A 14,307-nucleotide genomic window follows, 5' to 3' on the forward strand; every position below is an offset into this window, starting at 1 on the left:
TAGTCCGTGACGAGACGTTTATTTATATTATTTAAAAATATAAAAGAGAATATATTTACATATCTAGATAATACAAGCAATACAACACAAAACCATTTCATGCATTGATTCGGCATTCACTTTTCTATACATTTTGAATTTAAATTTCACTTGGTAAATTCCACTACAAATATTTGGGCACAATCAAAACTTTGGAAATGTGAATAAAATGAACATTCAAAATGTGAATGAAATAACTAGTCAAATTACAAACTGCACTTAAATGAAAATCGTGTGTTCAGGCATTTCCTAGCATGTTAATAAAATCAGATACGTACAAACAAAAGAGTGCCTGCCTAATAAAATATTTTTCTAAGCTAAACTAACCATCACGCCGCTTCCCCGCAGGGGTAGGCAGAGAGAACAGAGCGCCACACCACTCTGTCCTTGTAAACATTTTTCGCCTCTTCCACGCTCATGCATCTCCTCATACATACCCGCCGATTGTTACGACTCCTAACCTGACCACTTTCAAGTATTTGGCATACCTGATCGTGCCATGTTATTCTCGGTCCTCCTCTGCTTCTTTTCCTGCTAACATTCGCCTCATAAATTTGTTTTACCGTTCTTTCCTCACTCATTCGTTCTACATGTCCAAACCATCTCAACACACCTTTCTTAATTTTATCGATAATGCTTATCTCAGCTTTGCATTCCTTCCTTATTTCACAATTCGCACATCTATCATACATCGTTTTGTCGCACATTCTTCTGAGAGATCGCATTTCGACTGCATTCAGTCTACTTTCATCCTTCTTTTGCCAACTCCATGATTCACTTCCATACATTAGAGTTGGAACCAGGACTCCGTTGTGCACTGCCAGTTTAGCTTCCGCTGATAGGTTTTTATTTGCTATAACTGATTTCAGTGCACCATTCACTTTGTTCTCAGCATTCACTCTCCTTTCTATGTCTTTATCAATATTTCCATCCCTAGAAAACATACTACCCAAATACACGAAATCATCTACCTGTTCCAAAATCTCTCAGTTTACCAATATTTCACATTCAGATCTGCATTCTTCTCTTTCAAAAACCATAATCATATATGGATGGCTGTTGTGAATTCATTTGTACTGTGTCACGAGATTCATCATATATTTAAGAGTTAACTTGAGTAGTGTGGTTAAGAACTGATTTATCAAGTAAAACATAAATTAAAGAGTATAGATATTACCACAAATTGACAGCCGAATCAATTAATGAAATAATTCATTCTTGCTTGATTCTTCGCAGCAATTTATTTCCAGATCGTGGTTTTCATTATACATAATTATTTAATTTTACAAAGTTTTTCTCGGTAAACACCATTTTTCTAAAAATTTATTATGACACGTGTTTCGATGCATTCAGCATCATCTTCAAATAACGTATGTGAATCAATAAATGAAATTATTATTTCTATACAACATTTGGAGTGTGTCCAAATACACACATCTTTATTATCTCCAAATAGGAGTTTTTTTAATAGATGATCAAGGTTTATGAACAAGTTTTTGGACACACTCAGAATTTGTAAATAAATTAACTGGTCAAATTATACGCTTAGACAAAAATAATAATAGTCAAATGATATTTTCTAGCATTTCTCAAGTATGTGAATATAATCCAGGATTCGGACCTCACATGCAAATGAAGGAGTTTCTGCTTAATAAAAAGCTTTCCCCATCCCACCATTGATATCTCTAGTGAAGTTCTAGTGAAGTCAAACACTGTGTTCCAAGTTTGATCAATTAATCTAGAAGTTTCAAGATTTTGTATAATGTGGTTGTCAATCATGGGTAGAGTTGGTGAATGTTGCACGTGTGTAGTGATCACTTAAGCCAGTATATGCTGGGCAGACTTGCATATTGTTCTTCATCTATGTTGAGATGTCGAAAAAGAATATCTTTTAATTATTGATTGATAGGGCTGAATATTTCCATTTCATGGTTTTCATTATACATAAAGTTTTACTTAGTAAATACCACTTTTCCTTAAAATCTATTATGACACGTTTTTCGATGCATTCCGCACCATCTTCAAACACTGTATGTGAATCAATTAATAAAAAAATAATTCTTGCTTGATAGCACTGAAAGAACATTTCCGGGTCGCGGTTTTCATTATACGGTTCGCATTTTTACGAAATCAAATAAAACGCGACATGTTATATTATTTTTCAATGTAAAAATTTGACAAAAATGCTTTGAAATTGGCAAAAATGCTTTGATCTCTAGAGGTACGCTCTAAATATTTGTATGACGATGAAATATTTCGGTGTAAAGTGAAAGAATCCAGCCTATTTATCACCAGCCACCCCCTAGCCGCCGAAACAGTCTACCCCTCCACCGCGCAGTTTCCGCGATATTATAAAATGCGGTGTCTGTCCTATCTTCGTAATATGTAATATAAACCGGTCCTTCGTATAATAGTATTCCATTACTTCCACTAATTTTGGGGCCTTCTGTCATATTTTGCACCCTCGGAAAGAAAGCTCTCGACGGTTTCTCTTTTAAGTTCTGAAAATTCCATTCCAGGCACGGTATTAAGCTTTCAGGTTGTTTTCAGGGTAAAACAACCCCGTAAAATTAAGCAGAATGTAGAAATATGTGGGTAAACAACATTTTAAGTATGTCAAAATAATGTTCACAAATCTGGGTTTTTCCACTAAGCAATTTATTTTTATTTTTATATATTTTAAAACATATATCATAAGAGTAACATATATAATATTCCTGATGTGTAATTTCCTTTACTCATATTAGGATCAAGGTTATAACCTACAAAAATAACAAAATTTTAAAACAAAGTAAATAAGATTCGTACAAAAAATAATAAAAAAAAACAAAAGCAAAAAATTTAATTAAATTACAGTACAAAAAATTCAAAAATATAGACACATTTTTTTATTCCATTTTTAAATTTAAAAGCAGTTATCAAAAAATATATAAATATATACTTTTGTATTATGATTATTTTTAAATAATCGAGGATAATTTTCGCTTTTGAAGTTTTTTTATTTTTTTTTTCTTTAAAGAAAAAGAGAAATATTTGTGATTTTATTATTTACACAAATATTTCAATTTCACACTATTTCTGTGAGCCTAAGCGGCTCATTATTAGAAATAGGTATCAAATTGCGGTAGAGGGGTTCGAACCGAGAAACTTTGACTTAAGAGTCCGCGACACTAACCACGGGACCACAACCCGACACTTTTGGTTTTTTAGTTAACGCCAAGTTTTTAGTATAAATGTTCTCATGTATATTATCACAACTCAACATAGATGAATAAGAATATGGAAGTCGGGGCATTTACAGGGCTTACGACCATTCAAAGGCTGTTTGAGGTTGAACGCATCACTTTATGAACGTGCAACATTTTAAAATCTACCCATGATTTACCACTAAAAATTTTGGAATTACATACATACATATATGATTTATCTCATGATAGTGTATATGTGAGTTTACTGGAGCCTATAGTTGCGTAGTTTTTTTTATATTTTATTTATTTATTTCATAGATACATACATTTTTTTATATGTATTACGGCTCTTTAGGCATGGCCTGTGTTGAGCCGAAATATTGTACTTAGAAGTTAATACATTTTTGATGAACAAGAAAGATACATCCACCATTTGTCGAATGAGGAAGGGACATTGCTGTACGAGAGAGCACCTTGCGAAGATTAGTGTCTTTGACTCCCCCATTTGCGAGTGTCGTTGTGAAGAGGAAGACCTTAACCACATATTCTTTGTTTGCCCAATAAATGACCAAATGCCAACATTTTTTATAACTCTGGCTTAGCTTATTCCCCTCCCTACACATATCCATCTCGTCCTGGCGAGCAGAAACCCAATTGTGTAGAGACTCTTAGTTGTTTTTTTTTTAATTGAATGGTATAAATTTATGGTTTAATAATAAGTCTATCATATTTTATACTTAAGTAACAATATTCAATTAACTTGACATTGGCAAAAGCAATGTATTTCATATGCAAGGACATTCTATATTTAAAAAAAAAAAGTTAATACATTTTTTTTATTATTTGTTTTTTTTTATTATTATTATTAGATTAAATACATTATAGACATACAAAACATACAATTTACAGTATAATGGTTTTACAATAAAATTATTACACCTGGATTTAATTAAATCACTTTCTCCCTTGTCCCTTCCAGTTAGTTCGATATGCTTAACTGTTAATAACTGGACTCTTGACCATTTGTCATTTTTTTAAAGTAATTATTATATTGTTTTTTTTTCAGATTCAAACACCATTTTATACATCAGTTTGGGATTTGGAGCATTCGCGCTTTTGATCGTTGCTGGATTAATTTATCACCATTTGCTTGGGAAAGATCGCAACCATTCCCTTTACAACAAAACGCCAACTGGTAAGAATTAACAAAATTCCATTTTTGCAACATTTCATATTCACAAAAATACACATTAAAAAAATACCATTTATAAAATTCCATTTTTACGACAATCCATTTTCACAACATTCCATTTTCACAAAATGCCATTTTTACAATATTCCATTTTCATAATCATGGTAGTGGATCGTACACACTAGTAAGCATTAACTTACTTGCCCCGCTGGCAGTGATTGGGACTTTAAAATCATTATAAATATTTTTGCTTAATTAATTCAATAACGATACAAGGTTATTTTTTTTAAATAAATGGGTCAAAATGGATACCAAGAGTTACTATACCGGAGTCCTAGAAGGATCCTTTCTTTATAAAAGTAAAATACAGCTGATCAATTTAATTGTGTAGTTTAAGAAGTGCATTTCACACATGCACATATTGAGAAACCACGTATGGTACATCCCAACACATAAGATCGACTAGTTTAGCAAAATCGAGGAAGACTGAAAAATGGATCTTTCTACTCCACATTGTTTTCATTCCATCCTGTATAAACTAACTTATTTTGAAATAAATAGTATTATACGACTATATCTCGAGATTTCTCAGCAAACCTTGTAATAAGGATGCGATTTTATTTCATTATTATAGCATCCTTATCAATATAGACGTCGTCCTGAAAAATATATTGAATCTCCGTTTAGACTTCCGTATCAGATAGGTACCTACTTTCATAGAAAAACTAGTTTCACAGAATATATATTTTTTGGTCTCATATTTATAAATAAATAAAATATTATTGTCAATTTTATTAAAATTTAAAGCATTTCTTGGTGGTTAGTCATTTTTACTTTTTTTTTTTTTCAAAAATGTTAATAATATTAGTATATAACCACTCACCGAGATTTTTATATCTACCGGTTTCGAGACGTACCCGTCTCACTGCTGTAGTAGTGATTGTCCTGACGAAGAGATAAGTATATCTTGAAACCGGTAGACATAAAAATCTCGGTGAGTGGTTATATACTAATATTATTAACATTTTTGTTTTAAAAAAATTAGTAAATATAATATAAGTATACAAAAAAAAACACTTGATTCAATAGAAGGCAATGTATTAAATTTAGCAGAAATAAGGTTTGCATAAGCTTAACCTAGAAAAGAACGCCATACTAGTCTGTATTTTACAAACAATCTTTGTTTCTTCCACATTCATGCATCTCCTCATACATTCCCTCCAATTATTCCGACTCCTAACCTGACCACGTTCAAGTATTTCAAATACTTGATCATACCAAGTGTGGCCTTTCTCTGCATCTATTTCGAACTACATTTACCTCATTAATTTGTTTTACTGTTCTTTCCTCACTCATTCGTTCCACACATCCAAATCTTCTCAATATAACTTTCGTAATTTTATCAAAAATGCTTATCCCAGCCTTGCAATCTTCCTTATATCATAATTTAAACATCTATCCCACATCGTTTTGACGCATATTCGTCTGAGGGATCGCATTTCAGTTGCATTCAGTCCACTCTCCTCCTTTTTTGCCAACTCTATACTTCAGTTCCATACATTGAGGTTGGAACCAGGACTCCGTTGTGTACTGCCAGTTTAGCGTTCGCTGATAAGTTTTTATTTGCTATAACTGAATTCAGTGCACCACTCACTCTCCATTCTATATCATCACCAATCTTTCTATCCCGAGAAAACATACGTCTTAAATATACGATATCATCTAGGTAGATGATATCGTATATTTAAGACGGGTGTTTTAAAACAGGTGTTGATATCGTATATTTAATATGATATCGTATATTTAAGACGGGTGTTTTAAAAACAGGTGTTTTAAAATTACCCCATTTACTCCTATGTATTTTACATCCAGATCAACATTCATCTATTTCAAAACCGTGGCTTTGGATTTGTTGCTCATTCATCAGCAAATCACTTTCCTTGCACATATTATACACCTGTCACCAGCGCCTGCAGGTCTTCTCTACTATCAGCAAGAATCACAGCATCGTCAGCACACAAAAGGCAACAGACAGTTTCACATTTAGCAACAATAAAATTTCTAAAAAAATATAATATTAATATGGTATTTTTGTAATATTTTTTCCAGACGACTTCAGTCCTGAGGTAAATCAAGATCAGGATAAGAGACCCACATCCCTACAACAACAAACTGATCAAGGATATTATGAATATCCTCCCTTTCTTCAGAAAATCAACAGTCAGAACTTATATTGGAACAATACTGAGCATCATTATGATATACCATTTCTGCCTCAAAGGTAAATACGAAAATTGGATATGAAAAATCGTGAAATTGTTTTCTCAGCATAGATGATGAAGACTTTGAAAGTCTTACAATTTGTCCTTGACTTTATACACGTGTGACATTTAATATTCATGATTGACAACCACACTACTCGAATTTCGGAAGTTATATGCTTGTTATATGATTGAAGTATTTATGCTTCAATGGACACCTTATTTCACATTCTTTTTCTAGGCACCATCCTACAGTTGAGTTGAGTGAGTTTTTATTTAATTTTAGCAACTTCAATTTTTTGGTGCTGAGAGCTCACATGTGCAAGAAGGTGTCAATTGAAGGATCAAAACAACTTCAGAAATTTGAGAAGTGTGGTTGTCAATCATGGGTTTGTTACACGTGTGATCGCTGAAAACCAGCCTAAGAGAGGTCGCAAGCCCTATAAATACCCAGACATCCATATTATTCATCATCGATGTTAAGATGTCAAGGGTTCTACTGTATAGATCGTTTTTAACACGTTGCATACCAAGTATAAGATTCTGGGTTAAACTGGATGGAGCAGTTTAGAGATGTTTAGATATTATGGGTTCTTCTGAATAGAAATTATTTAACACGTTGACAACAATGTATGATTTGCTCTTGGATTCATCTAGGTGGAGCAATTTTAGATGTTGAGATATCAAGGGTTCTACGGTATATAGCACGTTCACTACAGTGTATTACGGCTGCCCAAACTTTAAAGTGTTTAAACACAGTAAGGGACTTTTTTTTAACTAAAAAAAACTAACTAACCATCACGCCGCTTCCTCGCAGGGGTAAGCAGAGAGAATAGAGCGCCACACCACTCTGTCCTTGCAAACATTCTTCGCCTCTTCCACGTTCATGCATCTCCTCATACATACCCGCCGATTGTTACGACTCCTAACCTGACCACTTTCAAGTATTTGGCATACCTGATCGTACCATGTTTTTCTCGATCTTCCTCTGCTTCTTTTCCCACTAACATTCGCCTCATAAATTTGTTTTTTTTTTACTTTTTTTTTTGAATTTCCCTTACTGTGTTATAAGTTTAGACAGCCGATTAGGTCCTAAGTTCAACTGGGTGGAGCGATTTTGAGATGTTGAAATATCAAGGGTTCTACGGCTGTCCAAACTCAAAACACAGTAAGGGACATTTTTATAGTACCTTTTTATGCATTTTTGGACTAAGTAGATTCTACTTAGTCCAAATACGCAAAAAAAACGTTCTACAAAAAAATGTCCCTTACTGTGTTTTAAGTCAGCCGTCTACTGTATAGATCTATTTTAGCACGCTGACTTCAGTGTAGATGTTGAGGTATCAAGGGTTCTACCTATAAATATTTTTTAGCACATTGCCATTGACTACAATATATGATTTGGTCCTAGGTTCAACTGGGTGGAGAGATTTTGAGATATTGAGATATCCAGGGTTCTACTGTATCAATCTTTTTGAACATGTTGACTACAATGGTTCGGTCTGGGGTTCAACTGGGCGGAGAGATTTTGAGATGTTGATATATCAAGGGTTTTACTGTACAGATCTTTTTAAGCGTGTTGACTACAATAGTTTGGTCTGGGGTTCAACTGGCTGTAATAATTTTGAGATGTTGAGATATCAAGGGTTTATAAAGATCTTTTATGGCACCTTGACTAAAATATGGTCCTGGGTTTAACTGGGTGGTAATTTGAGATTTGATGACCTGGAATTTAATTGAAATCTGCTGGTATTGGTTTTAGCTCCTCTCCACAAGTTCCTAGTTTCTCAAGTGAAAGTGACAACTACGACAAGAAGCATAGCGGATCCGAAATGTCGGCAACAAGCTGCTTTTCCAATTGTGAGTATCAATCTGTATCCACAATATTTTGGTTGTATCCAAATAAAAAAAATAAAAAAATAAAAACATATTTTAAAAATGATACTTAAAGTTCGAGACGGACTCCCACAGAAGAAAATATCAAACAAATTACAACTTATAACAATCAAATAACCATACGCTAAAATAAACCTTACGTATTAAGTTATTCTCTCACGTGACACAAGAAAGCACACACATCTCAATTAACGCACTTAACGTACATAAAACTACAAGATCCAAAACATATTTGACAAAATCTAACACATATTTTTTTGGTCAAAAGAACATTGATTACCATGCAATCAAGTTGTACAACCTGCTTCCATCATCCATAAAGTCATTAAAATATTAAACTTAATAAATAATGGAAGTGGGTAGATCTGAAATAGATCGTATCATTCGGTCGTGACGTATTTGGTTGTATGTAAAAACAATTTTCTTTCATTAATTTTTTTAAAACAAATATAGTAAAATGCACGGGAAAACTTAGTGAAGGCACATGATTGTAATTTATAATTATGCATACGTTGAAATAATGATGTTACAATTTTTTTTTATAAAAATATCCTAAATGTTACAACATATATGTTTTTCAGTGACATGTAGACAATTTTAAGGAGACAATAATTTGTAAAAACATCGGTGGTATCATGCATGATGAAAATACTCAAGGACATTGGTACCATGAACCAAGCTAGGACACAAAATGCCGAACCCTCTTCTAGTGGAACGGAAGGTCTGTTGACGACAGTCAGCGGTCCGGCTTCTCCTGAGGAAGTTTTACGTGGTTTCCTCCTAGCAATGACCAAATACTGACAATTTCCTGATTGGTCCACACTAGATTATCATCCCTCCTGTTCCCAACACAGATAAAATTAAATCAACTTTGTTATCTTTAGAAGAAAAAAATCCACGTAATTATCTATAAATATACACATTATGAGTGTGTCCAAATACTTCTTCACAAAATCTGGATTATCTCCAATTACAGGAGTTATTTTCGTGTTATTTTTTGACATCTCATCAAAGATGAAGAAGAATATGGAAGTCTGGGCATTTAAGGGGCTGACGACCGTCAAAGGCTGGTTTAAGTCATCACTTTACTCACGTGTAACATTCACCAATTCTACCCATTATTGACAATCACACTACTCAAATCCTTGGGTAAAATAAAATAAAATAAAATTCTATATATTATATCAACCAATTTTGAATCATTATTCTTGAATCACTAGAACTTCACTTTCATCTCACCAATAGATGTCTCTTGTGAAGTTCTAGTGATTCAAGAATAATGTTTCAAAAAAGGTTCATATATATAGAACTTCCAAGAATTTGAGTAGTGTGGTTGTCAATAATGGGTAGAATTGGTGAATGTTACACGTGTGTAAAGTATCACTTAAACCAGCCTATGACGGTCGTCAGCCCCGTAAATGCCCAGACTCCCATATTCTTCTTCATCTTTGATGAGATATTAAAAAAATATTCTTTAAACCTTGTGGTGATAAGGAAGGTAAATAATAAATGCAATTCCCATCTAAAAAATGTTAAAATATCATATTGCCTTGCACTATATGGCTCACTCCTTTCAAGAACGTCATAAATCAAATATCGTCAATTTTCAGTTATGCATGCTTTCGGAATGCCCAGAAAATAGACTATATAAAAATTAAGTTTTTTGATTCATGACGTTCTTGAAAGGAGTGAGCGATATGCGTAGTTTTAATATATTTACTTTTATATTTTTTTAAAGCATTCGAGTAGGACCACATTTTCTTAAACAATGTGATCTTATACAAAGTCATTTCTTAAATATTACAATCGTTATGTTACTCAACAATGCATTACCAAATCAATAATCAAAATGATCATGTAATTACAGCTGATTCAACATACGACATGGTAAATAAAGCAACGATTGTTTTCCCATCTTTACCAAATTCGCCGATAAATCGGACGCAAATAGTGACATCTAGCGGTGGCTGGTTGAACTTGGATGACGCAGCCGTCGCCCTCTCCATTGCAGAAAACACCATCTTGCGGGGGAAAAGCGAAACATTTTTCATTCAAGTTATGAAAGATGACAGGTTTCGACCGAGATTCATAGATGGTAATTTCTCTTATTTTATTACGTAAATATTTGATTTTTTTCCACTTATGAATACTTAAGAAGTTACATTATTTCAAGTGTTTTGAATTGTATTCTTTTTTAGGTATTTATTTTTTGTATTCTTTTATTCAGGTTTTAATCTGAACCAAGCTATAATCGAAAATGGGAAAAATGACATTTGAATTCAGTTGTACAAAAGAAATCAATGATACTATTTTTTCTTAATTATTATGATACATTTTTCAGACATAAAAAAGCATTTTTTATTAAATGTTATATATTTAGAATATTATTAACGATTATCTCTACAATAACAATCCCATTTTTTCTCTTTTTTTCATTTCCTTAATAATTTTTCATAGCTCTTTGATTTCAAAATACTCTTTACAACATAAAAAATACATTTTCATTCTTTGCATTTTTTTGGCTTTAAAAAATAATAATCTTACGATCGATTGGAACAAGCCATATAATTCACAAATTCTAAACTAATGGTAATACCATCAGCTAAAATTTCACATAAGTTGATATTTCAACCAACTAACAAAACTTAAAACAATGCATACGTACAACTTTCAATATTAATGCATGATGGATGTTCTTTAATGAGCAGAATGATGACGGTTACACCAGTGTATACATATCGCTCACTCCTTTCAGCAACGTCATATATAAAAAATCATCAATTTTTAGTTGTGCATGTTTTCGGAATGCCCAGAAAATGTGCTATATCCCAGCAAAAGCGGCATATTTTTAACTTAATATTTACCCGCTACAGGGCAGAAAGTGTTATTTTTGCATTTTGAATAAAAGGTATTGTTTAATTATTTTTTTAAATATACTAAATATTTTTCAAATGGAGAAAAAACTGATCTGTTGCACACTAAAAAGTTTAATAAGTGGCTTGATATTTATTTTTAATACATTTTATTATATTCTTAAACTTTAAAAAAGATCTCTTGAAAAATTAAGTTTTTTGATATAAGACGTTGTTGAAAGGAGTGAGCGATATGTTTCTTAAGCCAGCCAAATGCCAGGTCGTAAGCCCTGGGATTCTCAGACTTCTATCTTCCTTTCATATAAAAACTATAAATTATTTTTCTCAGTTGTGACACCCATAATATAAAACAAAATATTAAAACACTATGAAAACATACATAAAATTACAAGTTCCTAAATACAGAAGCACATAAAAAAACTATGCATATAGGTACGTATTTTAGTCAAAAGAACTTTGATTATAATGCAAAAAAGTTATACAACCTGTTTTTTTCTACATTAAGTAATTAAAACAATGAAACTAAGTACAAAAGAGCTATTAACCCTTACTGATCCAATGTCAAATCTCATTGGACATTGATTTTTTCCTCTAAGGTCCGTTATGTTATTCGACATTTTTTTATCATTAGTATTATATATTTAAATTCCAAGCTTACATTTTTGTCACTCGTATCTATTACAACAGTATGTGGAGCAGAGGACAAAGGTTTTTTTTTCCAATTGGAATGTAACTGTCTACCTATATATTTTTTTAAAATTTTGGTGGACCGGAAAGGTTTAATAAATAGGTAATAGAGGTGGGTTAGATCTGAAAAAGATTGCATCATTTGATCATGCCGTATTTAATTGCATATCAAAAACATTTTTTTTTTCATATGGTTTGATAAATAAGTATTGTAAAAGGTACACTCGGTATCGGAAAACCCAGTGAGGGCACTAATCACATGTTGTAATTTGTAATTATCATATGTATGATGGAAAATAAATGTCTTTATACATAATCCGTAGACTGAAAATCTTATTGTCTGATAATATTCCTAATTAATCTTCTAGAGAGGGCAATACTCTTCTTAATTTATTTCTGTTTGATTTCCAGGCAATACAACTCAACTTTCTCCAATTGTCAAAACTGGATCGACATCGAATCAGCTAAACAAACCAATCATCATCCAAATCCCACATTGCGCGAATATGAAACACGGTTTTTGGAATTTATCATTGTATGCTTTAGCGAATGCTTCAAACGATGAAACCCGCTCACCAGACTGGCAGAAGATGGTTGAACTTGGAAAAGAAACTACACTCACCCCTTTGTACACTCAAATAGACAATGACAAAATATATATACTTACTGAATTGTTGACATCTTATGTGCTCGTAGGTGAAAGCTTCAATGGAAAGGCTGTTAAAAACTTGAAGCTTGTTGTATATGCTCCGCCAGTCTTCCGCAGTACGAAAGATTATTGTTTACGTGTCTATATAGTCGAGGATACACCTTGCGCATTATTGTACTGCTCCGAACAAGAGAAAAATCATGGCGGCCTATTAATGGACCGTCCCAAAACAATTCTCTTTCAAGATGGCGGTTCGAACCTTTGCTTATCACTGCAAGACATTGGTTTGGGTTGGCGAATCAGTCCAGGGTCTGAATACCTGGAAATTCCTTTTAAAGACATATGGAATTCCCAAAATAATTTAGTACACTGTAGTTTTCTCTTAGAACAATTGGAAAGCATTCACCATTTGCAGTGTCAAATTACAGTCTATCAAAATATAAATCCTTCTTATAGACAAACGTTTTTCATATCGTCTAGCGAGCTTACCAAAATTAATTCGCCATTTTATATAAAGAAACATTTTAAATATGACGATTATGATGTAACGTTCAATGCTGATGACAAAAATGGTACATGTCTAATAGAAAAGGAGGTGTCTTTTTTGAATAAAAGATTTGCTACTGCTACTAATGAAAACAAAAAATATATGACAGTAAATTACAAAGGAACGAATTCGTTAATTGACGACAAACCATCAAAATTCAAATTGTCATTCGATGTAAAAAGGCAATTATCATCTCTTCTGGACCCGTTGAATTCTTCAGGAAATGATTGGAGACTCCTTGCGCATCACCTGAATTGCGACAGACATATTAGTTTTTTCGCAAGTAAGAAATCTCCCACTGAACACATTTTAGATCTGTGGGAATGTCGACAAAGACATGTTAATGCCATAGTAGATTTAATTGATACTTTAAAGATGATGGGACGCCATGATGTTGCAAATGTCTTAGAAAATAGTACCATACTAAAATGGCTTTAATTTTAATAATTTTATCATCTGTTATATTTTATTGCAAATAAACATGTATTTATTACTAGCTAAACCCAGTCATGCATAGCTGTGGTTCAGTCCGTGGAAAGAAATAATTAAATAGACTGAACACATTTCGAACATGTTTAATTTCACACTGTTTGGAGTACACAGTATTTTAGCAACTGTCAAAACGTTTTCCGTATGAGCAATGTTTAGTACTACGTGTGTTGCTGTTATGTTCAACAAATGGCTCTGCCATTGCGCCATAATAAACTTTTCTATAAATAAAATTACTTTTTACTTGTCACAGGTAAAAACAATTGTTGCGGGTACATATTGCTCACTCCTTCCAACAATGTCATGTATAAAAAAAATTGATTTTTCAGGATATCGGTTGAAGTTTAAAAATATGATAAAAATGTATTAAAAATAAATATCAAGCCACTTACTGAACTTTTTACTGTGTAACAGATCTTTTAAGGTAAAATATGAATGTTTAAACAAATTTAAACAAATAATTAAACAATACCTTTTCTTCAAAAT

General features: G+C 32.5%; 1 protein-coding gene across 1 annotated transcript; it reads left to right on the plus strand.

Annotated features, from left to right (window-relative positions):
- Nucleotides 1-4,293: 4,293 nt before the first annotated feature.
- Nucleotides 4,294-13,896, plus strand: LOC148306726 (netrin receptor UNC5B-like; the record flags this gene model as incomplete). The annotated part of the gene is made up of 5 exons (XM_088264496.1): nucleotides 4,294-4,422; nucleotides 6,529-6,700; nucleotides 8,443-8,540; nucleotides 10,444-10,671; nucleotides 12,548-13,896. Coding segments are annotated over 5 exons (1,850 nt in total), but the record flags the coding sequence as incomplete, so codon positions are not given.
- Nucleotides 13,897-14,307: the final 411 nt, after the last annotated feature.

Source organism: Brachycentrus maculatus, unplaced genomic scaffold (genome assembly GCF_059751285.1).
Source record: "Brachycentrus maculatus isolate JH-2025_06_01 unplaced genomic scaffold, ASM5975128v1 h1tg000228l, whole genome shotgun sequence".
In the NCBI taxonomy this organism is placed as follows: domain Eukaryota; kingdom Metazoa; phylum Arthropoda; class Insecta; order Trichoptera; family Brachycentridae; genus Brachycentrus; species Brachycentrus maculatus.